Source organism: Lissotriton helveticus, chromosome 4_1 (genome assembly GCF_964261635.1).
Source record: "Lissotriton helveticus chromosome 4_1, aLisHel1.1, whole genome shotgun sequence".
Lineage (NCBI taxonomy): Eukaryota > Metazoa > Chordata > Amphibia > Caudata > Salamandridae > Lissotriton > Lissotriton helveticus.
This window is the reverse complement of record NC_136063.1, coordinates 1,332,404,883-1,332,432,584: the sequence shown is the minus strand read 5'-3', so window position 1 is coordinate 1,332,432,584 and position 27,702 is coordinate 1,332,404,883. Positions and strand designations below refer to the sequence as shown.

At 42.7% G+C, this 27,702-nt stretch overlaps 1 protein-coding gene across 1 annotated transcript in view; it reads right to left on the bottom strand.

The window, feature by feature from the left end:
- Window positions 1–27,502, bottom strand: part of LOC144828144 (uncharacterized) — a 117,001-nt gene extending 89,499 nt beyond the window's left edge. Inside the window, exons 1-2 of the mRNA XM_078686258.1 lie at window positions 27,335–27,502; window positions 25,055–25,246 (exon numbers count right to left, since the gene is read on the bottom strand). Coding sequence (XP_078542384.1) covers window positions 25,055–25,246; window positions 27,335–27,502 — 360 coding nt within the window. The remainder of the gene's footprint in view (window positions 1–25,054; window positions 25,247–27,334) is intronic.
- Between the last annotated feature and the right edge of the window lie 200 nt (window positions 27,503–27,702).

Below are 27,702 nucleotides of genomic sequence, written 5' to 3'. Positions count from 1 at the left end.
AAGTGAGGTACCATTTTTTTCAGGAGATCTGGGGGCACGCTGGGTCGGTGGAAATTTGTTGATCCACGCAGATTCCAGAACTTTCCACCACAGAAATGTGAGGAAAATGTGTTTTTTTGTCAAATTGTTATGTTTGCAAGGGATTCTGGGTAACAAAACCTGGGGGTAGGCAGACGAGTCACCCCATCCTGAATTCCCCTGGGTGTCTAGTTTTCAAAAATGTATAGGTTTGCTAGATTTCCCTAGGTGCTGGCAGAGCTACGGCGCAAAAACAAAAGGTAGTCTTTTTGTCCAAAAAGTGCTAGATTTCACTAGGAAATTGAGGTGCGACCATGCTGCGTTTTGCACTGTTTCATGTCGCAGCCACTATGCCTACCCACGCAAGTGAGGTACCGTTTTTATCGGGAGACCTGGGGGAACGCTGGGTGGGTGGAAATTTGTTGATACACGCAGATTCCAGAACTTTCCACTACAGAAATATGAGGAAAATGTGTTTTTTTTGTGAAATTTTTAGGTTTGCAAGGGATTTTGGGTAACAAAACCTGGGGGTAGGCAGATGAGTCACCCCATCCTAAATTTCCCTGGGTGTCTAGTTTTCAAAAATGTATAGGTTTGCTAGGTTTCCCTAGGTGCTGGCAGAGCTACGGCGCAAAAACAAAAGGTAGTCTTTTTGTCCAAAACATGCTAGATTTCACTGGGAAATTGAGGTGCGACCATGTTGCGTTTTGCGCTGTTTAATGTTGCAGTCACTATGCCTACCCACGCAAGTGAGGTACCAATTTTTTTCGGGAGACCTGGGGGAACGCTGGGTGGGTGGAAATTTGTTGATCCACGCAGATTTCAGAACTTTCCACCACAGAAATGTGAGGAAAATGTGTTTTCTTTGTCAAATTTTTAGGTTTGCAAGGGATTCTGGATAACAAAACCTGGGGGTAGGCAGACGAGTCACCCCATCCTGAATTCCCCTGGGTGTCTAGTGTTCAAAAATGTATAGGTTTGCTAGGTTTCCCTAGGTGCTGGCAGAGCTACGGCGCAAAAACAAAAGGTAGTCTTTTTGGCCAAAATGTGCTAGATTTCACTGGGAAATTGAGGTGTGAACATGTTGCGTTTTGCGCTGTTTCAAGTCGCAGCCACTATGCCTACCCACGCAAGTGAGGTACCATTTTTTTCGGGAGACCTGGGGGAACGCTGGGTGGGTGGAAATTTGTTGATCCACGCAGATTCCAGAACTTTCCACCACAGAAATGTGAGGAAAATTTGGTTTTTTTTGTCAAATATTTAGGTTTGCAAGGGATTCTGGGTTACAAAACCTGGGGGTAGGCAGACGAGTCACCCCATCCTGAATTCCCCTGGGTGTCTAGTTTTCAAAAATGTATAGGTTTGCTAGGTTTCCCTAGGTGCAGGCAGAGCTACGGCGCAAAAAAAAAGGTAGTCTTTTTGGCCAAAACGTGCTAGATTTCACTGAGAAATTGAGGTGCGACCATGTTGCGTTTTGCGCTGTTTTATGTCGCAGCCACTATGCCTACCCACGCAAGTGAGATACCAATTTTTTCGGGGGACCTGGGGGAACGCTGGGTGGGTGGAGATGTGTTGAACCACGCAGATTCCATAACTTTCCACCACAGAAATGTGAGGAAAATGTGTTTTTTTTGTGAAATTTTTAGGTTTGCAAGGGATTCTGGGTAACAAAACCTGGGGGTAGGCAGATGAGTCACCCACCCCATCCTGAATTCCCCTGGGTGTCTAGTTTTCAAAAATGTATAGGTTTGCTAGGTTTCCCTAGGTGCTGGCAAAGCTACGGCGCAAAAACAAAAGGTAGTCTTTTTGTCCAAAACGTGCTAGATTTCACTGGGAAATGGAGGTGCGACCATGTTGCGTTTTGCGCTGTTTCATGTCGCAGCCACTATGCCTACCCACGCAAGTGAGGTACCATTTTTTTCAGGAGATCTGGGGGCACGCTGGGTGCGTGGAAATTTGTTGATCCACGCAGATTCCAGAACTTTCCACCACAGAAATGTGAGGAAAATGTGTTTTTTTGTCAAATTGTTAGGTTTGCAAGGGATTCTGGGTAACAAAACCTGGGGGTAGGCAGACGAGTCACCCCATCCTAAATTCCCCTGGGTGTCTAGTTTTAAAAAATGTATAGGTTTGCTAGGTTTCCCTAGGTGCTGGCAGAGCTACGGCGCAAAAAAAAGGTAGTCTTTTTGGCCAAAATGTGCTAGATTTCACTGGGAAATTGAGGTGCGACCATGTTGCGTTTTGCGCTGTTTCATGTCGCAGCCACTATGCCTACCCACGCAAGTGAGGTACCAATTTTTTTCGGGAGACCTGGGGGAACGCTGGGTGGGTGGAAATGTGTTGAACCACGCAGATTCCAGAACTTTCCAAAACAGAAATGTGAGGAAAATGTGTTTTTTTTGTCAAATTTTTAGGTTTGCAAGGGATTCTGGGTAAAAAACACCTGGGGGTAGGCATACGAGTCACCCCATCCTGAATTCCCCTGGGTATCTAGTTTTTAAAAATGTATAGGTTTGCTAGGTTTCCCTAGGAGCTGGCAGAGCTACGGCGCAAAAACAAAAGGTAGTCTTTTTGGCCAAAACGGGCTAGATTTCACTGGGAAATTGAGGTGCGACCACGTTGCGTTTTGCGCTGTTTCATGTCGCAGCCACTATGCCTACCCACGCAAGTGAGGTACCATTTTTTTTGGGAGACCTGGGGGCACGCTGGGTGGGTAGAAATTTGTTGATCCACGCAGATTCCAGAACTTTCCACCACAGAAATGTAAGGAAAATGTGTTTTTTTTGTGAAATTTTTAGGTTTGCAAGGGATTCTGGGTAACAAAACCTGGGGGTAGGCAGATGAGTCACCCACCCCATCCTGAATTCCCTTGGGTGTCTAGTTTTCAAAAATGTATAGGTTTGCTAGGTTTCCCTAGGTGCTGGCAAAGCTACGGCGCAAAAACAAAAGGTAGTCTTTTTGTCCAAAACGTGCTAGATTTCACTGGGAAATTGAGGTGCGACCACGTTGCGTTTTGCGCTGTTTCATGTCACAGCCACTATGCCTACCCACGCAAGTGAGGTACCATTTTTTTCAGGAGATCTGGGGGCACGCTGGGTGGGTGGAAATTTGTTGATCCACGCAGATTCCAGAACTTTCCACCACAGAAATGTGAGGAAAATGTGTTTTTTTGTCAAATTGTTATGTTTGCAAGGGATTCTGGGTAACAAAACCTGGGGGTAGGCAGACGAGTCACCCCATCCTGAATTCCCCTGGGTGTCTAGTTTTCAAAAATGTAGAGGTTTGCTAGATTTCCCTAGGTGCTGGCAGAGCTACGGCGCAAAAACAAAAGGTAGTCTTTTTGTCCAAAAAGTGCTAGATTTCACTAGGAAATTGAGGTGCGACCATGCTGCGTTTTGCGCTGTTTCATGTCGCAGCCACTATGCCTACCCACGCAAGTGAGGTACCGTTTTTATCGGGAGACCTGGGGGAACGCTGGGTGGGTGGAAATTTGTTGATCCACGCAGATTCCAGAACTTTCCACTACAGAAATATGAGGAAAATGTGTTTTTTTTGTGAAATTTTTAGGTTTGCAAGGGATTCTGGGTAACAAAACCTGGGGGTAGGCAGATGAGTCACCCCATCCTGAATTTCCCTGGGTGTCTAGTTTTCAAAAATGTATAGGTTTGCTAGGTTTCTCTAGGTGCTGGCAGAGCTAGCGCGCAAAAACAAAAGGTATTCTTTTTGTCCGAAAAGTGCAAGATTTGACTGGGAAATTGAGGTGCGACCATGTTGCGTTTTGCGCTGTTTCATGTCACAGCCACTATGCCTACCCACGCAAGTGAGGTACCATTTTTTTCAGGAGATCTGGGGGCACGCTGGGTGGGTGGAAATTTGTTGATCCACGCAGATTCCAGAACTTTCCACCACAGAAATGTGAGGAAAATGTGTTTTTTTGTCAAATTGTTATGTTTGCAAGGGATTCTGGGTAACAAAACCTGGGGGTAGGCAGACGAGTCACCCCATCCTGAATTCCCCTGGGTGTCTAGTTTTCAAAAATGTAGAGGTTTGCTAGATTTCCCTAGGTGCTGGCAGAGCTACGGCGCAAAAACAAAAGGTAGTCTTTTTGTCCAAAAAGTGCTAGATTTCACTAGGAAATTGAGGTGCGACCATGCTGCATTTTGTGCTGTTTCATGTCGCAGCCACTATGCCTACCCACGCAAGTGAGGTACCGTTTTTATCGGGAGACCTGGGGGAACGCTGGGTGGGTGGAAATCTGTTGATCCACGCAGATTCCAGAACTTTCCACTACAGAAATATGAGGAAAATGTGTTTTTTTTGTGAAATTTTTAGGTTTGCAAGGGATTCTGGGTAACAAAACCTGGGGGTAGGCAGATGAGTCACCCCATCCTGAATTTCCCTGGGTGTCTAGTTTTCAAAAATGTATAGGTTTGCTAGGTTTCCCTAGGTGCTGGCAGAGCTACGGCGCAAAAACAAAAGGTAGTCTTTTTGTCCAAAACGTGCTAGATTTCACTGGGAAATTGAGGTGCGACCATGTTGCGTTTTGCGCTGTTTAATGTTGCAGTCACTATGCCTACCCACGCAAGTGAGGTACCAATTTTTTTCAGGAGACCTGGGGGAACGCTGGTGGGTGGAAATTTGTTGATCCACGCAGATTTCAGAACTTTCCACCACAGAAATGTGAGGAAAATGTGTTTTGTTTGTCAAATTTTTAGGTTTGCAAGGGATTCTGGGTAACAAAGCCTGGGGTTAGGCAGACGAGTGACCCCATATGAAATTCCCCTGGGTGTCTAGTTTTCAAAAATGTATAGGTTTGCTAGGTTTCCCTAGGTGCTGGCAGAGCTACGGCGCAAAAACAAAAGGTAGTCTTTTTGTCCAAAACGTACTAGATTTCACAGGGAAATGGAGGTGCGACCATGTTGCGTTTTGCGCTGTTTCATGTCGCAGCCACTATGCCTACCCACGCAAGTGAGGTACCATTTTTTTCAGGAGACCTGGGGGCACGCTGGGTGGGTGGAAATTTGTTGATCCAAGCAGATTCCAGAACTTTCCACCACAGAAATGTGAGGAAAATGTGTTTTTTTGTCAAATGTTTAGGTTTGCAAGGTATTCTGGGTAACAAAACCTGGGGCTAGGCAGACGAGTCACCCCATCCTGAATTTCCCTGGGTGTCTAGTTTTCAAAAATGTATAGGTTTGCTAGATTTCCCTAGGTGCTGGCAGAGCTACGGCGCAAAAACAAAAGGTAGTCTTTTTGTCCAAAAAGTGCTAGATTTCACTAGGAAATTGAGGTGCGACCATGCTGCGTTTTGCGCTGTTTCATGTCGCAGCCACTATGCCTACCCACGCAAGTGAGGTACCGTTTTTATCGGGAGACCTGGGGGAACGCTGGGTGGGTGGAAATTTGTTGATCCACGCAGATTCCAGAACTTTCCACCACAGAAATATGAGGAAAATGTGTTTTTTTGTGACATTTTTAGATTTGCAAGGGATTCTGGGTAACAAAACCTGGGGGTAGGCAGATGAGTCACCCCATCCTGAATTTCCCTGGGTGTCTAGTTTTCAAAAATGTATAGGTTTGCTAGGTTTCCCTAGGTGCTGGCAGAGCTACGGCGCAAAAACAAAAGGTAGTCTTTTTGTCCAAAACGTGCTAGATTTCACTGGGAAATTGAGGTGCGACCATGTTGCGGTTTGCGCTGTTTAATGTTGCAGTCACTATGCCTACCCAGACAAGTGAGGTACCAATTTTTTTCGGGAGACCTGGGGGAACGCTGGGTGGGTGGAAATTTGTTGATCCACGCAGATTTCAGAACTTTCCACCACAGAAATGTGAGGAAAATGTGTTTTGTTTGTCAAATTTTTAGGTTTGCAAGGGATTCTGGGTAACAAAACCTGGGGGTAGGCAGACGAGTCACCCCATCCTGAATTTCCCTGGGTGTCTAGTTTTTAAAAATGTATAGGTTTGCTAGGTTTCTCTAGGTGCTGGCAGAGCTAGGGCGCAAAAACAAAAGGTATTCTTTTTGTCCGAAAAGTGCCAGATTTCACTGGGAAATTGTGGTGCGACCATGTTGCGTTTTGCGCTGTTTCATGTCGCAGCCACTATGCCTACCCACGCAAGTGAGGTACCATTTTTTTCGGGAGACCTGGGGGCACGCTGGGTGGGTGGAAATTTGTTGATCCACGCAGATTCCAGAACTTTCCACCACAGAAATGTGAGGAAAATGTGTTTTTTTGTCAAATGTTTAGGTTTGCAAGGGATTCTGGGTAACAAAACCTGGGGGTAGGCAGACGAGTCACCCCATCCTGAATTCCCCTGGGTGTCTAGTTTTCAAAAATGTATAGGTTTCTTAGATTTCCCTAGGTGCTGGCAGAGCTACGGCGCAAAAACAAAAGGTAGTCTTTTTGTCCAAAAAGTGCTAGATTTCACTGGGAAATTGAGGTGCGACCATGTTGCTTTTTGCGCTGTTTCGTGTCGCAGCCACTATGCCTACCCACGCAAGTGAGGTACCGTTTTTATCGGTAGACCTGGGGGAACACTGGGTGGGTGGAAATTTGTTGATCCACGCAGATTCCAGAACTTTCCACCACAGAAATGTGAGGAAAATGTGTTTTTTTTGTCAAATTGTTAGGTTTGCAAGGGATTCTGGGTAACAAAACCTGGTAATAGGCAGTCGAGTCACCCCATCCTAAATTCCCCTGGGTATCTACTTTTCAAAAATGTATAGGTTTGCTAGGTTTCCCTAGGTGCCGGCAGAGCTAGGGTGCAAAAACTACAGGTAGGCACTTTGCCAAAAAAGGGTCAATTTGTAACTGCAAAATTTAGGTGACCACGTTGCATTTTGCGCCGCTTCCTGTCGCAGGCACAAGGCCGACCCACACAAGTGAGGTACCGTTTTTATTGGGAGACTTGGGGTAATTCAGATTTGTAAATCAACTGTTATTACCAATTGAGCTTTCATGCATTTCTCCCTTTCAATGAAAGACATTGTGTAAAAATAAAATCTTTTTGAAAAATGACCAATAATTCTCATGCTAGTATGAGTATTCCCAATTTTGAAAATGTGCAATTATATACTGTTTCTGAACTCTATAATTTGTACCCAATTCAGAAATACATAGGTGTCTTTCATACAAATTTTTCCATGTATACATTTTCCAAGACAAAGTGCTCTATACCCAGTAAATGAAAAAATACTATTGCAAGTTGCTGCTCAGTTTTTGGATCTGGGTTCGTCGGGTTCTTGGTGAAACTACAAGTCCTATATATCCCCACAACCAGGAAGGTCTAACGGATTTAACGGTATATTGCTTTCCAGGAGCTGTCAAACTTAGAAAAAGTTATAGGTGAAAATGTTGAGACAAAAGGCTGTTTTTTTCAACAAATTTTCAATTATTCCAATATTTAACCTTCATGGATGTAGACAAATGACCCCTTTCTGAATTCAGAATTTTGTCTACTTTTCGAAAATGTACAGCTTTCCAGGATCCATTATTGCTTTCAAACTCATTTCTACCATTAACTGGAAGGAGGTGGAAAGCTCTAAAAATAGCAAAAATAGGCTATGTCCCAGAAAAATGCCAAAACTGTGTGAAAAAATGTCGGTTCTATGACAAAAGACTGTCATTCCCTAAAAGCTGAGAAAAATGAGATTTCATCCCCACAAACCCTTTTTTGATAACATTTTCAGGGAAAAACCCAGAGGCTTTCATTTGCAGCCCGTTATTCCCATTTTTCTGAAAAAAACAAAAAAATCACTATATTTTGGTTAATTTCTGGGACCCCTCCAAGGGAATCCACAAACCCTGCGTGCCTTTAGAATCCACATGATGTTGGAAGAAAAGGACGCAAATTTGGCGTGGATACCTTATGTGTTCAAAAAGTTACAAGGGCCTAAGCGCACTACCACAAAACGCCACAAAAAGCCTTAGCACAGGAGGGGAAAAGGCCTAGCAGCGAAGGGGTTAAAACACATACATACAGTGAGTCACTCATTCATGCATCTCTGCGCTAAGTAATACCCCTATACAGACACTCATACTGATACTCAAAAAACCAACTAACAGCCCAAATAGACACTCATGTAGGTACTCACCAACCCATGCAGTCATTTTACACAAAGTGAGAGACTGATACAGATACTTATATATTTAAAAATTACTCGCTAACTCATGTATTCACTAAGATACACTTAATCAGTCAGCTAAACAATCAATTTTACAAAAACATGATCAACTTATATACCCATTTATTCTTCAAACAAACTTAAGATATAGATATATAAAACATATATAATTTTCAGAAAAACACACATTCACTGGATGATGTCATCAGTGATGTCATTTGAGATGTCATCAGTGATGTCATGAGTGATGTCACTGACCATGTCATGAGTGATGTAATATGGGATGTCATCAGCAGTGCATTACGGGTGCGCGAGTTATAGTTAGCTGAACTATCTGTAACGGGGGAATTTCAAAGGTTTTGTATGAGTGAAATGCCCAGCTAACTATAAAATGTATGAAACCTATGGGTTTTTTTGTGAATTTCTAAGGTTTTTTAATGCTAATTCCTAACTATAACGTGTGTGAAACCTATGTTTTTTTCAGTGAATTTCTAAGGTTTTTTAAATGCTAATTCCTAACTATAATGTGGCTGAAACCTATGGTTTTTTCAGTGAATTTCTAAGGTTTTTTAAATGTTAATTCCTAACTATAACATGGCTGAAACCTATGGTTTTTTCAGTGAATATATATATATTTCAATAGGTTTTAGACATTGTTGTATAGGGTGCTATATATCACTATTGTTGCATCTTAAAGGGTACAATTAATTTAAAAAAACATTGACAGAGTTGCACACTTTTGCACAAATAATACATATTCAACCAGTTATATGACTAAAATGTTCAAGTTAATAAAACTTTCCCTTACTTGGACTGTTCAAACAACACTTCTCAGGTTCTTTCTACTAAGGTCATAAACTTAACAAAGCAACCTTTCAGACTGGTAGTTGACTCATTAACGCAAGGTGTCACCACTTGTCTACAAGACCAAATGCCGATTAAGTTGAATGTTTGTCTTTGAAAGGCACTTCTTTCAGTTACTAGGGCTGGAGAAATGTAGACAATGTGTATGATAGTGTCTTCAGAATGCTCGCATAGTCTACAGATTGTACTTGACCCAAGTTTAGACTATTGTGGAGTATAGTCTAAACTGGGAAGACCTCGAAAACGATAAAGCTATGTTAGGATGCTTTGCATCCATTAGTACAATGATTTCTTAGAACAGCTGTTGTAGAATTCATATCACCTATTGGTCTAATTATATTTTGTATTACTCCGAATGGTTGATTTTACAAGGTTTAATTTGAAAATATCTGCCAGTGCACAAATGAACAATCGGGGAATGTTGTTTGGTCTAATTTTGTTTGGTGTGTGAAGAGTAGAGTTGTCACATGTAGATTGCTTTGATTAACACTAAAGTGCCACAATAGATTGTTTTAGAGGTCTTGTTTGGTGTGTTTGATATTTTTGATATAGTGCTTCATGCAGCTGTTTAGTTTCTAACCTCTCTTAATAATGCAAGGACCTACTATCCGATCTGAGTACTGCGTTTAATAACCACAAAGGAATCCAAGGCTGTTTTTTATTAGCTGACATTTGAACTTGTGACCTGTGATTGACAGTAGAAAGTATATAACTTACTTGACCTATTTTGGTATCCATTGTTTCCCACATAGTTGGTGATGAGAGGAATGGGATAGAGACCATCAAGGGAGGTTGGTGGAAAAAGGGAACTTGTGTTGCTATCCACATATCCTCACTCAACCTACTTGTGTGCTTCTGTTCTTATCACTTTATCTACTGGCCAGCTCCTCACTTTGCTTAGCTATAAAAGTAGTAACTGTTTTGACAAAAGCTAACTGTGTAAAGAGTTGGGGTTTGGTCATCATGCAGTCCCTTGGGCTGCATTTCAGTTCATAATTTTCTGCGTACTGTGCCAGACCGTAAAGAGATCAATCATATGCAACTTTGCCTTGTTCCATCTTCAAAAGTAACAGTCCAGCACAAGGCACTAGGGCAGGGAGACCTGACTACTTAGCTCTGTTTCTTCTCAGTTCTATTGTGTGGTTCTGGAAAAACACTTTATCACCCTGTGCCTCAAGTCCATTGTCTGCAAAAATTGGGAGCAATTAGAAAAATGATGACTACCAAAACCGGGTCCAACTTGTGGTACAATGGCATCAGCCCAACCCATGCTACAACTCCCTGCTTGGCTGGGCATGGCTCTAACTGAAAACATTGGCCTGCTGAAGGCTTCATCTGCCATGAAAATACATTGGCCCATCCCAGGCTACCTCTACATGCTACACAGTTGGGCTTCTGCAAAACATAGACATGCAGACATGCAGCTGCTGATGACGTATGTGCTGCCCAGAGGTTGCATTCATTCAACTCAGTTCACCTGTGGGAAGGACTTGAAAGTTTGGATACTCTTAGGGGGAGACCTGGGGGGGTCATTAGAGACTGCAACGACGCCTGATTCACATCTTTGATATTAGTACTAGGGTAGAGTGCCCATTATCAGGTTGACCGATCAGGGGTTTAGCGCAGAATGGAGAAACGGCAAATGTAGTATCACGAAAGGAATGCTTCATGATAGTCACTGAGTTGTATTTTAAATTGAGTTCCGTAGTATTTAATACAACTGTGTCTTTAAATGTACAATCCATTTCTTAAAAGACAAGTACTAGGCTGAGTATTGAAATCATTGTGTATATTGTTTGATTGTTGAGTTCTAAGCTTGTACTGCTCAACACAACTTCCCTTAGAAAACTGTTCCTGCTCACCCTCTCCACCCTCAAGGTGAAATGAGGAAGGGTTTGTACTTGTTCCAGTTTACAAAGCTAAAGTAGTATGGACCCCAGAACACCCTTGGCAAAAGAACTCAACCAACATGGTTGGGGCTCTGTAGCACCTGACTTAACTTGGATACATTACTTTGTCTTCCTATGCCCCCATTTTCTTATTTTGCTAAAATGAGAGCAACTTACTACACATTCACTTATCTTCAGAATGTAACTTAAAAAATAGTTGGACTGGAATAAGGCTTTGCTACCTTTTCTGCTTCACATATCACTCATCTGCAGTTAGACAAATCGCCACTCTCCATGTTCTCTAGTACTGCAGTAAATGAAACAATGTCACGTGGTTTCACATGTCCTGGGTAAGCCATTTCTTTAGTCTGAGAGAACAGGGCTATTGATGTTTATTGATCACCGAGGTGAACAACTGGATTTGACGTATGCCAGTAAATTCTAATTAGAAAACAGGCCAGACAGCCCAAGTGATGCCTGATTAAAACAGCACTTTTCCAAAATTGATTTACGTGCAGATGGTCATTCCAAAAGAAAATCTATTCATGATCTATCCTTTTCAGTGTTTCCATCCATGCTTACATGTCATGTATTCTCCGAAGAAGCCAAATAACAAAGAAAAAAGTCATACAAATGAACTAAAGACACACTATTGTTCCACACACGCCTGCTTTCATCACAAAGGAAACTAAATCAGTGATGTTTGACAAACCTTGAACGTTTCTGTTTCACCTATGCAGGGAAACATCTGAGCATTACATCATGTTCTACACTTCTGAATATGCTTTTCTTTGTTTTTGTGTGTTCAACCTTGCATCTCATTTTCAAGGCACGCCAAGCAGTCCTGATTTCAAGCTGTTGATGTAACTTTGAGATACATATGCGATTAAAATATGCATTATGAAGCTATTCCAGGTGTGGTCTTGACTTCAGTTAAATAATACACACAATTTGAATAATGAGACATACATGTCTCCAACAACAGATGCACTAACTTACTCAACTACACACTGTAAAAACATTCAGCACTGTAAAAAGAATTCTGCACTAGTGCCCCTATTCTTACCTGTTGTAGCTGAGAACGCTCTGGGCCTTTCCTCCAATTTGACCTTTTTAGTAGCCTGATTGGAAAAGGGGTCAGCAACAATTCAAATCTTATGGTACAGTGTGATCATTAGGACCACACAATAAAAGCCTGATTCAGTAACTTGAAGTTAAAAGGTTTATTACAAATTCAAAGCTAGACTAATAAAAATCAATCTCAGGAACATACTAAAAAGAACAGGATTATTGAAGGAGGAATCAAGCGGCGTACGATATTGGTCCTCACCAGAAAGGAGTATATAAAAATGTATGTGGCAGCCATGCAGAAAGTATAGAACAGGATTTGATAACAAGACAAATGGTTTCCTCATACATAGAAAAGAGTCATAACATCTACAAAACCCTACGCTAAACTAAAGAAACTGGAAATCCTATTAAATCAAGGAGTCCGCGAGTGCTCCATCGCGGGAGACCCTGCACCCCTGTACACAAGTCTGGGGACGCCTTGCGCCCTCCATCTTCAGCAGCGGCAAGATCACACTGAGGGAATTAACCGCCAATATTGCCTGGTGAGCCCCGCGAGCCCCGATGGAGGGAAAGCACTGCCGCAGCGCCAGTGTACGCCAATACCTAAGCGCCGCAGCTGAGGAGCAGAAAGGGAAGCTGGCTCCTCTTAAAATGCTCGCATCCTGACTTCTTGGACTGGTCTCTTTTCGGCCGCCGTCTCGTGGGACGCGGCGAAGGCCAGTTTGATTGCATTGAGGGCCACAGGTCGGCTGTGGCCTGGGGCGAGGTCGTCCCACCCGTGATTTTGGTATTTCCCGCAGCCGTCTCCCTCTCCCTTCCTCTGTGGCACTTTCTGGCAGTTTCACCAGCCTAATTGAGTGTTGCGCCCACCTATACATGGAAACTCTTCTTGCACTGACTGAGCCAACATTTGTGCGTGGGCACTGTGGAGCAAATGTCTCCAGCGTTTTTGGTGTAAACAGTGGATGTGGCATTGTTGTGGAGAGTACTCCTTCGGACTTCCCCCTCGTGAATTGCATCTTCTTGTGGGCTGTTGTTTCGGGGGTGCTCTCAGCTTCCATTTTGTTTTTGGCCTTTTTTTGTTGTTTGTATTGGCTGACTTACTCTCCCCCTCTATCCCTTTCGGATCCGAAGATGGTGTACCCTTCCCTGAGCTCGATGCTCGGCAGGGCATGGACTTAGAAAGGGGCTTGCCTCTCTACCAACCTATGGTGGCCATCTTGGAATGGGCACTCACTACCTATACCCCCACAATTGGAGGGCCCGATTCACAGAATGAACTTAAGACTAAATCCTAAACTTACTACTATTTGGTATTCACAGAATGCACTTACTACTTTCGGGATTCACAGAGTGAACTTACTACTTTCGGGATTCACAGAATGAACTTACTACTTTCGGTATTCACAGAATAGATTTAAGACTACTAACTTTACGTCCGCACTCGGGCCGGAAATTCTGGCCAGAGGCGGAGCTTCCGGCATGGGGGGCGGAGCTTGCGGCCCAGAGACGGCGCTCCGGCCCAGAGGCGGAGCTTGCCGCTTGGAGGCGGAGCTTCAGGCTCGGAGGTGGGGATTTAGCCATGGCTGAAATCTCCACCTCTGGGCCGCAAGCTCTGCCTTTGGGCCGGAAGCTCCGCCTCCGGGCCGCAAGCTTCATCCCCAAGCCAGAAGCTCTGCCTCCGGGCCGGAAACTCCACCTCCGGGCCGGAATTCCTGACGTAAAGTTAGTCGTCTTGAATCCATTCTGTGAACACCTAAAGTAGTAAGTTCATTCTGTGAATTCCGAAAGTAGCAAGTTCACTCTGTGAATCCCGAAAGTTGTAAGTTCATTCTGTGAATACCAAATAGTAGTAAGTTTAGGATTTAGTCTTAAGTTCATTCTGTGAATCGGGCCCATAGTGGCCATCTTCGGGTGGGTCACTCAATCACGATATATGACCACCCTGTGACTGGCTATATATGCCCCAATAACACACATTAGGCGGTGGTTTTCCCATCCCATTTGTTGGTTCTCGAACTGGCTGCCGTGCCTGCGTCCCAAGTTTTATTTCCAATGTAGAAACTGCCTCTTTTCATAATGGTCCTACCCTTTCCCTTGACAGCTGAAACCTAGCCTTTTTGACTGATGCCCGGTGGAGCTACCTAGCGAGCTAAAGGGGAGATGGGCTGTGGATTCCCTCCTTGACCATCACCTACCCAGCCTGTCTTTGGGCAAACCCTCCTGCGTCTCTCCTGACCTTATCTACCTCCTCCCCCTGCCCCTCTCTACTCTAATCTTCTCCTCTTTCCAGCTACTGACCTTTGCCCTCACCTGTCTTTTTCCCCCCCTGTTTTTCTGTGAACTTTTCCTCGTCAACTGAGACCTAGCTTTTTTGACTAATGTCCGATGGAGCTACCTTGCTTAGCTATAGGGGAGACAAGCCGTGGATTCCCTCCTTAGACGTCACCTACCCAGTCGGTCTTTAGTCAGACTTCCTTTTGTCTCTCCTGTCGTCTGTGCCCTCATCCTCCCTCTTCACACTTCCCCTTACCTCCCTCCACTACTTATGTCTCTCCATCTCTTTTCTTTTAATGTATTGCTTATTTTTTGACATAATGTGTAATTGTTATCATATTCTGTTACATTGTGGAACCTAATGTAAAGCGCTCTGATACCTCCGGGTCCATCCAGCGCTATATAAAACACTTTAAATAAAGATGTCAGCATCAGAACCTCTGAAGACATTCTATAGGTAAAGAGTCATGTCTAGCAAAAAGCCACACAATCAGAGATGACGAGAGAGGTATGTACCTCTTTATGCCTGAAGGGATTCTTACCAAAGACAAGATGAGTTCACTAAGTAATATGCACACAGCACATTAAATAAATATAACCTCATATGCATTATAGTGCTTTGTAAGATTCCTAAAAATGAACTTGGCACCTTGGCCACTACTCCCATATTCCAGTCTCTGCTTCTAGATGTCCTTGGAGTCCTCCCTTTGTCTGATAGTTCCAACTGGTAACTCTCACTTTGTTCTTTTTTAGACTTATTTGACCTTGCCAGTTCTTCCTCACCTCACTATCCCTAAAATGCAATGTGCTTTTTACTAACTAATGAATGCCTTTAGTCCGCACCTGCAGAGGAGAAAAAAATGCAGTAAAACAACTTTCACATTAGTATTAAATGTCTCGACTAAACGCTTAAGGCCCACAACCATGCAGTTTTCTTTAAATAAGTATTAATTCTACAACCTATACATTATTCAATCAATGACAATCTACTCTTATATGTGGCACAATAAACTAATACCTGTATTATTACCCAAAAATGACAACTTGTCACAATTTATAAAGCATTGAACACACATGTGATTCATTCTTACTAATCTGTGATGAATGCACTGCATTAAATGAATTTTAGCTCACCACCTTACAATCTAAACCTATTGAAGATTAACATTGAAAATCAAGATGTTTCGGAAAAGGAAAACCCTTAGTATGCACACACATATAAATGCACCTTCTATTCCTTTAGTGCACCATAGTTCATTAGTAGTATTGCATCACACTAGTACATAAAGCCAAAAGTAAATATATGGCCTAGCGAAACTTAAAACGAGGGAGCCAAAATTATGCTACCTCATAGTTGTTCATAGCTCTCTGTCAGACGAGAGGTGCTGATGACTGGAGTCATCAGCTTAGTGTATTCAAGTACCCTTAGCAAATGCTAGCAGGAGGAGGAAGGAGTAGACCATAGATTACACATGACTATGGATCTGTCTCTTGTTTATCTAACCTCTGTAGATGGTCACAGCATCCCCTCTCAATAACACATTCCTAGGCTTTGTGGATTCTTGCTGGCTGAATACAACAAGCAATGGCAAGGACAAAAAAATTATTGCTTATGGCTGGGTGCTGGCAAGGGAGCACCGTAAGGAAAACAGATGAGCAGGAGGGGGATGAGGTTAGGAGAAATGTGGGGACATCCCAAATAAAGCAGATATAAAAAATTATAAGAAGCAAGGCATAATGTCAGTAAGTGTGTCTGTACTACTTTTTAGGTGGGACACATTTGCGAAATGCTATGGGATGATACCTAGGATCCTGGATAAGATTATTTACAAAAGACCATTTCTGTACATGTCACGTATATATGTGTATCTGTGTGTTATATGGTAAGTGCTGTCTGATAACATGAGATCGCTCACCAAAGCTATAGGTATCTGTAGGTGAGACCCAAAAAAGGCAATAAGTCCCAAGAAGAAGAGACCCTGCATTCTTCTGACTAGGAAAACAAGGAACGATTTAGATGCAGAAAGATTAGACACAAGTGAAAGAAAGCAGAAACGTAACACAGATATAGGTCCTATCAGATTGCTAAAAGATTGTCAAATTCTGAAGTGAGTTGGTTGATCGCTTTAAATGATATAGTATTTGTAGACAGAAAACTACTTAAGAAAGTAAGTAAAAATGTGCATTAAGGAGATTATCTTTGAAAGGCATGAAGAACACCGCTGCTTTTTGTAACAACTGAGTATCCCAAGGCCTGCCATGCACTGAATTGAGTGTGACTGGAACACAGTGTCACACCGTAACACCATCTACATCATCAAAATAACTAGCTAGCCAGCTACCCTAAACCCTATAATTGCCACCTTTTCTGAACACATGCAGCAGTGGTATCTATGCTTCTTTCCTTGCATTAGTCCAAACTGAGGGAGTAGTTTATGAGGAAGTCACACAGAGCCGCACAGCAAGTCACTCTGCTGAGCTCCACTGTGTGACAGGGAAAGGGCAAAAATGTGCCGTACATAAGGCAATATGGCACATTTCTGTCCTTTCCCTTGCACTGTCCCCCTTTTGTCAGCCTAGTGCCAAAGCTCACACCCTTGTACCATGGTGCCTGTCTTGCATGCAGGATTGGTTTTGTGAAGGAAGGGGCACCTTCCTACACAAACCCATTCCCAGGAGGCAGATTCCTCTTTCTATGTGTGCTGTAAAATGTAGCACATAGGAAGAAAGAAGGACAAATACAGGTATTTCTCCTTGTTACTCCTTCCCAGGGTAGGTGTACATTATTGGCACATCTCCAAGTTTACAAGTTCTTGTGCCTTTTCGCACAAAAACAATCCAGCCAATAACACAAGCACCCTTGTACCACGGTGCCTTCATTGGCACTAGGCAGTCGAAATTGCACCAGCGCAGAAGGGAAAGGACAGGAAGGCACTGTATTGCATAAATATGGTGCATTCCTGCCCTTTCACTTTGGTTTAGGGCCCCACATCAAGATGACCTGCTGTGCTGCCCTACATCAAATCCCTGCGCATAGGGTCTAGGAGGGGGAATTGACTCAGCAGTAGCCTTTTCCCATATTTCCTCCAGACCTGTGTACACGGTTGCACCAACGAATTTATTGTCTGCAGATTTCTGATTCTCAATTTCAGATCAAAGAACTCGCAACTTATTCCGAGTTTGAGTTTCACAGGTGGGATATGTCATCAAAAAAGTGGTAAATATCCCATCCTCATAACTTAAATACAATAGGTTATGATGCGGTTGTAATCAGTGCTGAAACTGGAGAAACGTTACTCATGGAACTCATAAATTGCAGGTCGAGGTGTGGCAACAAAACAGTTGGACACACGAGGGGAGGAGCCACAGAAAGTAGTCTGACAGTCAACTTAAACATTTGTAAGAACTCACAAAGAAATTGATAACAAAGAGAAATAAGGTAGTGGATCTGTTCCGGTTCAATTGATTGCAAAGGCAGCATTTAAAGATATCTTACAAGGTCAAGGCACCCACTACAGAGGACTTTGTGTGCCAGTAAACCTCATAGAATAATAAAAATGGTAAGATAACTTTGGTGGTTAATGAACTTGCTGTAGAACTATGTGTTTTGTCTAGTCACAGTTTTTACTCTTAGTGCAGAGTAGAGGGTTATAGTACCTGCTACAAAGCACATTGTGTTACATGCAGATAACAGATTTTGTTTTATGTAGATAGGTAATGGGTTACTGCTTTGACACGGTAATATAATTGTATTATTTGCCATTCATAAATTAAAAACCTTCTAATATAGAACAGTGAGTTATGAAACAGCATCAAAGACATTCATGCAGACTGCAAAGAATGGGTTTAGAATATTAATGCTTTTTTCTCAATCTGTTGTTACTGTAAGACTGCTAAAAAGGGTTGCTTTTGGTTGTAATACATTATTATTTGTACAAAAGAAAGCAATAATTGTGTTACATTTTAAAATCTGATTTTGTGTTTCTCCTAGTCATGCACTCTTCACTTATAATCCCTACCGGTAAAGACAATGTGTGAATTATAGAACTTAAAACCCTCTTTGTCTTATGTACATTAATTTACACACATATGATTTATAGACAACGTGTATTGGGTATAATGTGTGTTTTTGATGTACAGCACTCTGACACCTACAATGGGATGCGTGGTGCTATTTAAGAAATAAATGAGACTAAAATTAGTAAGTGATATTAAGTTGTTATTTGCGTAAATACTCATACAGACCGATACATCTGACATTCTTGCAGTGTATCCATATGTCTTACATAAAGGGATTGTACATGGTCAAAAGCTTGCCATCCAAACGTATTTTCACTTGTGAAATAAAACCAAGCTGTGTGCCTGTGTTTCCCCTCTATTGTATTGGTGTTTAGGTGTTAGTCTCAAAATAGCTCCCACCAGGATTATACTTGAACTGAAGGAGAGCAAAAGGCCCTTTAAATTCAGACTTTGTTTAGGGTCCAGCTAGAACCAAACATAAGAAAAACCCCACGCTGCCTGTATGCTGCTACTCCAAACAGAAAGAAGACAACATGCAAACGCTGTGAAATATGGCGAGGTTTTGGCAAATTAAATTGGGACGTATGCATGACCTGCTTAAATGGTTGACTGATAGCCATTAATGGTATGAAAGGATTATGTTGGGTGGACAGCGAGGCTAGGAAACTTAGAATTGACGTGACTTCCGTCGAAACTGAATCAGAATTCCTCTCTAGGCAAAGGAGCACCTGAACTCCCCAAGTTGATTTGAATGCTATGTTAGCCTGGGCTAGCTCATAAGCACCTTCTGAAAGTCCTGGAAGATGCTAGGAAGCTCTGAAAGCCTCCACACTACCAAGATGAGATTGCCCCCTAGAATTAGATATAGATAGTAAAGATGACCACTCAGACTCACCAGAAGAGGATTGAGGGTAAGAGTGTAGGGAGGTCTGTTGCCAGGTCTAGAAAAGAAGGGTACCATTTCTAAGATTTCTAAAGAGGTGCTAACAAAACTACTTGATACAATACCATACACATTTTATTTTGATGTAGACCTCTTGTGAGATCCTAAATCAAAATGGGTGCAGATTCTATACATTATTTTCATACAGCAAACCATATACATAGCTTCTTTTAAAATAGGTGTAAACAAGATTTACAAAATCTATGCAAGTTGTAACAAACACATTCATTGGGAGGGGATCTAACTATTGCAATTGGATCATTGACAGTAAATAGATTATATCGAAAACATCTGGATCTTAAAACATTATGTTGGGCTTCTATCAGGACTTTGATGGGGCACACATTTAACAGGTGAGTAATATCTTGAACTCCTCCATTGCATAGTTCACATAAACCTGTCCTATCTACTGTGCTGCTGCAATGTTTTGTATTAGCTCTTATTGGTAAAATCCTTAGGTGAAGCATTATAATGCAACATCAAACTCTGTGTTCTAGTGTAAATCTTAAATATATTGGGGAGTCTTACACTCTAAAGTACCCTCTTAGAGCCTATAGTGAGATAACTGGGAACAGGCGCAATGTTGAGGTCGAATTTTTCAAAAATACCTGCAAGAGTGCTGGTGATCAAGACTGCAAGAGTGCTAATGGGCTTTGGGATTATTTTAAAAGCATTGCTACATTTTCTTTAAAAATGTAGTATCCTGTTCTGGTCTTAAAAGTTTCACACTTTAAAAGGGCTCTTAAAGGGGTTTCTTCCACGTTCAGTAGTTTGTACACCCATCTGATTATATTCGGCCAGAGCTCTAGAGAAGCCGCTAACTATTGAAAGCTCTTGACATAATGCCTGAACTGGTACAATTTGGTTAATTGTGCTTATTTTATGGAGCAGCTTGCCATCGATCAAGTTTAATGTGTTCCATTTGTTTATAGAAATGATATGGTCAGCTGAAGCAAGCTCATAAGCCCCTTTTGAAAGTCCTGGAAGATGCGAGCAAGCTCTGAAAGCCTCCATACTACCAAGTTGAGATCATCCTCTAGAATTAGATAGTGATGGTGACCACTCAGACTCACCAGCAGAGATGGTAAGGAGGGTAAGAAAGTAGGGTACCATGTCTAAGCTTTCTAAAGAGGTGCTAACAAAACTATGTGAGCTTCTTTCTGCCTGCAGATTTGGGCTAGGCACATGGTAATCATCACAAAAGTAGGAAATATTTAAAGGACCTCATGATCTCAACCTTGCAGAAGAGCATCCATCTTCAGGGAACCTGGATCTGGAATCCAACGGAAGTCTTGTAGCAGGCAGAGCTGTTAATAAGGTTGCAAAGAGAGCTATTCCAAAGATGCCCCATAAACTGTTGTGACTCTGAAAAGAATTTAGATATAACTAACAATCACCATGGGCCTTGAATAATATTTTGCAATCAGTTTGTCTGGATTCGCAAGATATTCTACCTTCAGGGAGATACCCAGGCTGAGACAAAACTGCCATAGAGACTTAGCTAGGTCTACTAGGGTATTTGCCTGTGAGGAAACCCGCCCGACCCCCCCTACTTACTGTCTGTTTGTCCGTGTGTCCAGGCTGCCGGCTCCAGGAACCACCAAAACACCTGTAGGGAAAATGGAGAAATAATTCAATCAAGGGAAACCCAATGACACTAACAAAAAACTATTGTATCTTTGGGCAGAGAAGCAAGTCACAGTCAACCAGAGCCAATTCTGAGACAAAAAAAGAGCAGAAAAAGGCACCAACACAGGAAGGACAGAGAGCAAGAGGAAAACGGAAACTGATGATGTAGTAGATGAGGAACAGCGAAGCAGGACACCATCCAGTGCAGTTAATGAGTCAGAGGATGCTGCCAATCTAAATGAGACTCCCAACTCCTGGAGTAAGGAGTGGTAGACACCACCAGAGAATGCTGAGAGCCACTGCAACTCAGGAAAGTTGTGGCGCAGTTGGTGAGTTACTCATGTAAGGGTGGGGTGGTTGTCAGGGTTGGAAGGGCAGAAACACGGGTCATGGTAAGCAGAGAGCACAAGGCAGACAAGTACTATGTTTCTAAAGCATTATAGGTGATATTTTGCAGCAAAGTCTCTGATTATCAAGCTGAAACCCCTAACATACGCTGCACCAGGGCTAGGGACCAAATAGTCTCTGGTAGACCCAGACCAATTTTTGGAAAGGGGACAGAGGGAACGAAAACCTGTAAAATAAAACCTGGTAAGGTTAACCTGGTAAGAGATCCCATACTCTGTAAGAGGGGGAGGAGAACAGGTCTACTTGAACAGGTCTGAATAGAGAAGACAACAGATGCATTAACCCACAAGGCACATGCTGTGTTTCTCCCAAGGCACACAGTGCTCCCAAAATAAAACCCCCTATTCAGTCTTAAGAATTCACCTAATGTTGTGGTGACAAATAGGGAAGGAAGTATCTCCTAACTCATACTTAACGTTACTGTTTCTCTTTTTTTGGAATATGGATGTTGCCATTCTAAGGGGAGGATTCTCTGAAAGACAGAACAAGTCAGGATGGATTACTTGAAGTCTAGCACATCCTGAATCATAATTATAACCAACCTTTATTCTTTACATGAAGTTACAATAAACACCAAAATTAATACATTCATCCTCCGCATTTATATGTCCGCTTGCCTCCCCACATTGACTTTAGTGCCCCAAATGATTTATGTATTGCAGTGCAATTAGGTTATCTATGCATAGGAATATTAACCCTTTCGCAAAACTGCAAATTCCAAAGAAGCCTTCTAGAAGCTCTACGGAATTTATGTACAACAACGTTTACTAATAAGTAAGGGCCACATTGAGCACCCATTCCCAGAGTCTTGCATCTGAGTCTAATACTAGATCAGGGGAATAAGGAAGATTGTCCACTTGTTGCAGACATCCAAGTGGTGTAACCACAAAAACAATATTCTCAAGGGTTTCTGCTCAAAGGGAACTTGTTTCCATAGGGCAGACTTCTTTGTCTCATTATCAGGTTCTGAAGGACTAATAGTAGAAGGGACCTATAAAAATACTTGAAAACAGATTTCCCATCAACCCTGCCAACCAACGCAAGGAATACTCTGAAGATTCAAAATTAATTTACTTCTTAATCTTTGCAAACTTCACCTCAGGGACCATCAAAACCTCTATCTCCAAATCCACAAGAAACAATAGAAAATCCATCTGCTGAGAAGAGACTAGATCAGACGTTTGCCATTTCATCAAAAACACATACTGGAAGTCATCTTTATGTGTCGTAAACCATACAGATGCACTAACCTGTAGTAAGGTACAGCAGGAGCGAGGTCTGAAGCTAAGTCTCCCTATCCCCTGCAATGGCACACCCCGGGTGTAGTGAACAAACACCACTGAGCGTAACACCGCCAGGGAAGGGGAAAAAAGGGATAAAAGAAACAATAAAGTGCAGCTGTTCAAAATAAAGTAGCAGATAACTTTGGATATCTGTGCGAAGTATAAACTCTCTGATCTCTGGTGGTAGACCCTGCAGAGGGAGAGACAAGGTATCAATCATACATTCACAACTATGAGTAGATCAATATACTCTGTGAGTGGATATAACTTACAGTTTATATAGCCGCAAGAATCTCCTAATACTCATTCAAAAACATCAAAAATAAAGCATAAAAGTAAAGAAAAAGGTTCTGTAGGTAGCAAGACACTCAATATACTATGAGTGTAGTTCCATTAGATCCTTTTGCAACTTGACAATATATTCCTTAGTCCTATGCAAACAAACAGTTCAAATTGCGTTGCAGGAATCTTCTGTTGCTTCACAAAAGGATTCAATGACCAGCAAGAAAGAAATGTACACAGTCTTACTCCTTAGGAACATGAAAATATCCAAACGTCGTTTCAAAAAACATAACAAAAATCCAGTGTCTTTGGCAAGTTCAAAAGCAAGAAACGAATTCCCCTAACGTACAGTGTAATTTAAAAATGTTCATTGTTCGTGTCCAATCACCATTAGAGCATCCGCTCTTCTTCTGGGATTAGCGCGAATATAAACGCGCTACTGAATGAAACAAAGGCGCCTTACCATGAAGCCAGTAAAGTCTTGAATAATCGTCGGTTCTTTTTTCATTTAAAAGGGTAGCGCCTGCCTCAGATCCCAGCGCGTTCAGTGCGCGATCGAGGCTAGGCAAAATAAGAACCCCAGGCTTACCGGCATCAAAAGTTCCAAAGGGCGTTACAACAGGAAACAAAAAACGAAGGAAATCCTTCAATATCCAAGGCGCTTCAAGCTCTGCAAACAAGGACAGCTTACTCCTAGGGTCAGGTGACAAGCACCGGACTGCTGCTCAAGGAGGAGTATAAGTCAGAAAGTGAAAAGTGAGAAAGGACATCACCCCTAAGCATTCTGGGCGATGTAGTGTTACCAACATTCTCCTATTTTCATTTATTCAAACAACCTAGGGGACGTTGTGACAGAACCCCCTCTCTATGACCGACGCCTCGGCGGTCCACCAGGCTTCGAAGGGAAACGAGCGTGGAAACGCCACAGCAAAGCAGGACAATGCACATTAACACGCGGTTCCCAAGACCTATCCTCAGGGCCATACCCTAGCCAATCGACAAGATACATCACTCTACCTCTCACATATTTGGAATCCAATATAGCCCGTACTACATACTCATCCTCACCCTCCACTAGCACTGGAGATGGCTTCGATGGTAACCTAGTGTAAAGGGAACATGGTTTCAAAAGGGACACATGAAACACAGGATGAATGTGCCAAGAAGATGGAAGGGCCAGTTCCATAGCCACTGGATTAATGACACGGCTAATAGGATAAGGACCCACAAACTTAGGTTTTAACCGAGTGTTACCCTTAAACCTCAAATGTTCAGTGTCTAGCCACACTTTGTCTCCCACCTTATACAATGGTTCGGGCACTCTTTTTTTATCTGCCTGGCTCTTATCCCTGGCTCTAGACGTTTCTAGATGTTGTTTAGCTTCCTGCAAGACTGCCCGAAGATGAGTGTGATGCTCTTGTATGGTAGGATGCAGAGAGGTAACTGGCTGCTCAAAAGGAATCATATTTGGATGAAATCCATTAAGGCAATAGAAAGGAGAGCAGCCCAATGAGGAATGGACAGCATTATTGTATGCAAATTCGGCTATCCAAAGAAGCATTCTCCATTCCTCATTATGCTGTTGGGTGAAACACCTGAGATACTGCTCCAAGGTTTGATTTAACCTTTCTGTTTTGCCATCAGTCTGGGGGTGATAACTAGTGGATAGTCTAGCATCTACCTTCATGGCTAAGCATAAAGCCTTCCAGAACCTCAAGGTGAACTGAGTTCCTCTATCTGTAATCAATACAGAAGGTATTCCGTGCAGTCTCACTACTTGGTGAAGGAAAGTGATGGCTAATTCTCCTGATGTAGGCAGTTTGGGCAATGATACAAAATGACCCATTTTAGTCAGATGATCTGTAATGACTAAAATGGTATCATTACCCCGGCTAAGAGGCATCTCCACTATAAAGTCCATAGAGACAGTATGCCAGGGTGCAGGAGGAACAGGTATAGGCCTCAACAACCCACTAGAAGGCTGATGCCTAGACTTAGATTGAGCACATATAGAACATTGTTTGATGTAGTCCTCTGTATCTTTGCGCATTGTATCCCACCAAAAGTATCTAGACAAAATATGAAACGTCTTTTGTAACCCCAGATGACCAGCAAGGAGGGAATCATGAGTCCATAATAACACCTTTTGTTGTGATGACACCTGAGGAATGTACAACTTTTTGTTATGGAATAACAAGTCATGTGATCTCGTTCTGTGTATAGGCGCTCCATCCAACCACCCCTGTACATCCATTTGTTGGTAGTGGGTTTTTATTTCTTCCAGGAAGTCATCTGCTGTTACCACCACTGGATTCACAGACTCAAAGGAGGCATTCTGTAAGATGACAGGAGGTTCTTCCGATGACAGTTGGGTATCATCCGTACCAAAGGAAGGTCTTGACAGGGCGTCGGCTTTACCGTTTTGTGGGCCAGGTCTAAACTTGATCACAAAATCGAAATTTGCGAAAAAGAGCGACCATCGAAGTTGTCTAGGCGTCAACGCCCTAGCACTCTTCAAAAACAGCAGATTCCTATGATCGGTAAAGATTTCCACTGTATGCCTAGCCCCCATCAGATGGTGTCTCCATTCTTCACAGACCCTCTTGATTGCCAGCAACTCCTTGTCTGTAATGCTATAATTCACCTCACAAGGTGTCAGCTTTTTTGAGAAATAAGCAACCGGATGTAATTGGCCCGTGTCTGGATTTCTCTGAGATAGTATACCACCAATAGCATAATAGGATGCATCCGTTTCCACAACATAGGGCTGAGCAGGATCAGGATGTCTCAGTATGGGTGCACTGGTGAAACAACCTTTTAATGTTTGGAAGCCGTGCTCTGCCTCTTCTGTCCAATGGAACTGCACTCCCTTTCGCAGAAGAAGAGTCATGGGTTGGATGATCTTTGAGAAATCCCTAATGAACCGGCGATAGAAATTAGATCCAAGAAAACTCTGGAGACTTTTCACGCTAGTAGGGGATTTCCAAAGGACTATGGCATCAGTTTTCTCCCTATCCATGCAGAGTCCTCCCGGCCCAATCACGTACCCCAAGAACTCTACTTCCTCTGTGTGAAAAAGACACTTTTCCAGCTTGGCGTACAAAGCATGTCTACTCAGTCTTTCCAATACCGCAGCCACATGAGGCACATGTTGTTCCAGAGAAGCAGAGTATATTAAAATGTCATCAATGTATACCATGCAGCACACATCCAATAATCCTCTCAGCACATCGTCCATAAAGTATTGGAATGCGGCGGGGGCTTTGCAAAGACCAAAAGGCATTACTTGGTACTCATACAACCCGTACTTTGTACGGAAAGCTGTCTTCCATTCATCCCCCCGCCGCATTCGCACCAAATGATAGGCCCCTCTAAGATCCAGTTTCGTAAAGATGATAGATCCCTTCAATTGATCGAGTAGTACTGGAATCAAGGGTAACGGGTACCTGTTCTTTTTTGTGACCTTATTGATGGCTCTATAGTCTATGCACGTGCGAAGGCCACCTTCCCGTTTCGGTATGAAAAAAAGTGGCGATGACGCAGGAGATGAAGAAGGACGGATGAATCCAGAACTCAGCATCTTGTTTAGATACGATTGCAAGTATGTATTTTAGGCCTCTGTTAGAGCATAAATCCTACTGCAGGGTATAGAGGCTCCTGGTTCCAGATCTATAACACAATCGTACTCCCTGTGGGGAGGTAGTCTGCTGGCTTCCTGTTCATCGAACACATCCTTATACTTCTTATATTCTTCTGGAATGGATCCAAGGAAACACACCGAAGGAGTGGTACAACTAGAAGATAATAGGGATGCAGGTGTTTCTTGTTTCGAGGGACAATTACTCATCTCTCGAGTGCAATGTTCCGCACAATAGACAGAATTGAGGTCTATAGTGCGAACTGCCCCCTTCACCAATGGATCATGTAAAGTGAGCCAAGGCATCCCCAAAATGAGCTTAAAATGAGGGGCATCAATCAAATCAAACTGTATCCTCTCGAAATGGGTGGACCCAACCTGCATAGACAACATCTGAGTGTGGTAACATACTGGTCCAGAGGTCAAAGCAGTTCCGTCCACTGCCTTAACAGGTTCAGGCTTCAATTTTTTGATACATTGAATACCCAACTCAAATGCATATCTTTGATCCATGAAGTTTCCAGTGGCCCCTGAATCTAAAAGGGCATGTACTTGAATGGATCCAGTACTCTGCATCTCCAATACTACACATACATTCATATGGGCAACAGAAGTCTGTACAGTGTTAGCCAGAGTAGGGAAGACCTCGAAATTCTCTAGCTGCAAACAAGGGGTCTCCTGCTTATTTGCGCTCCTTAGTTTTCCGACGTCTCAGCCTGATTTTCAACAGCAGAAGCCTTTTTTCCTCCAGGAATGTCTTTGTATGAAGTTCTGGTTCTAGACTTGCACTCCTTGATAAAAATGCCCTGACTTTCCACAATACATACAGAGCTTTAAGGTTTGTCTTCTCTGTCTCTCATCGGCATTGAGGGGACCTCTGATTCCTCCCACCTGCATGGGTTCCACACCTTCCACAGACGGAGGACGTTCTTCAGCACTGGGTTTCGTTCTAGTAAACAGGAACCTGGAATCAGACTTCTGTTTATCTCCCTTCCTCTCCTGAAGGCGATGATCTAGTTGAACTGTCAAGTCTATCAACTCATCACAAGTCGACGGCATGTTCACTACCTGTACTAACACATCCTTCAGTTCACCTCTCAGGCCCTGATAGAATAGTGATGTTCTTTTATCAACTGGCCACTCGGTTTCTACGACGAAACCTAATAAATGAGGTGATGTATGTAATAAGGTCCTGCGTACCCTGTTTCAGTGTTATGAGCTCTCTATCTAAGGTCAATTGATGTGCCTTCCTATCAAAG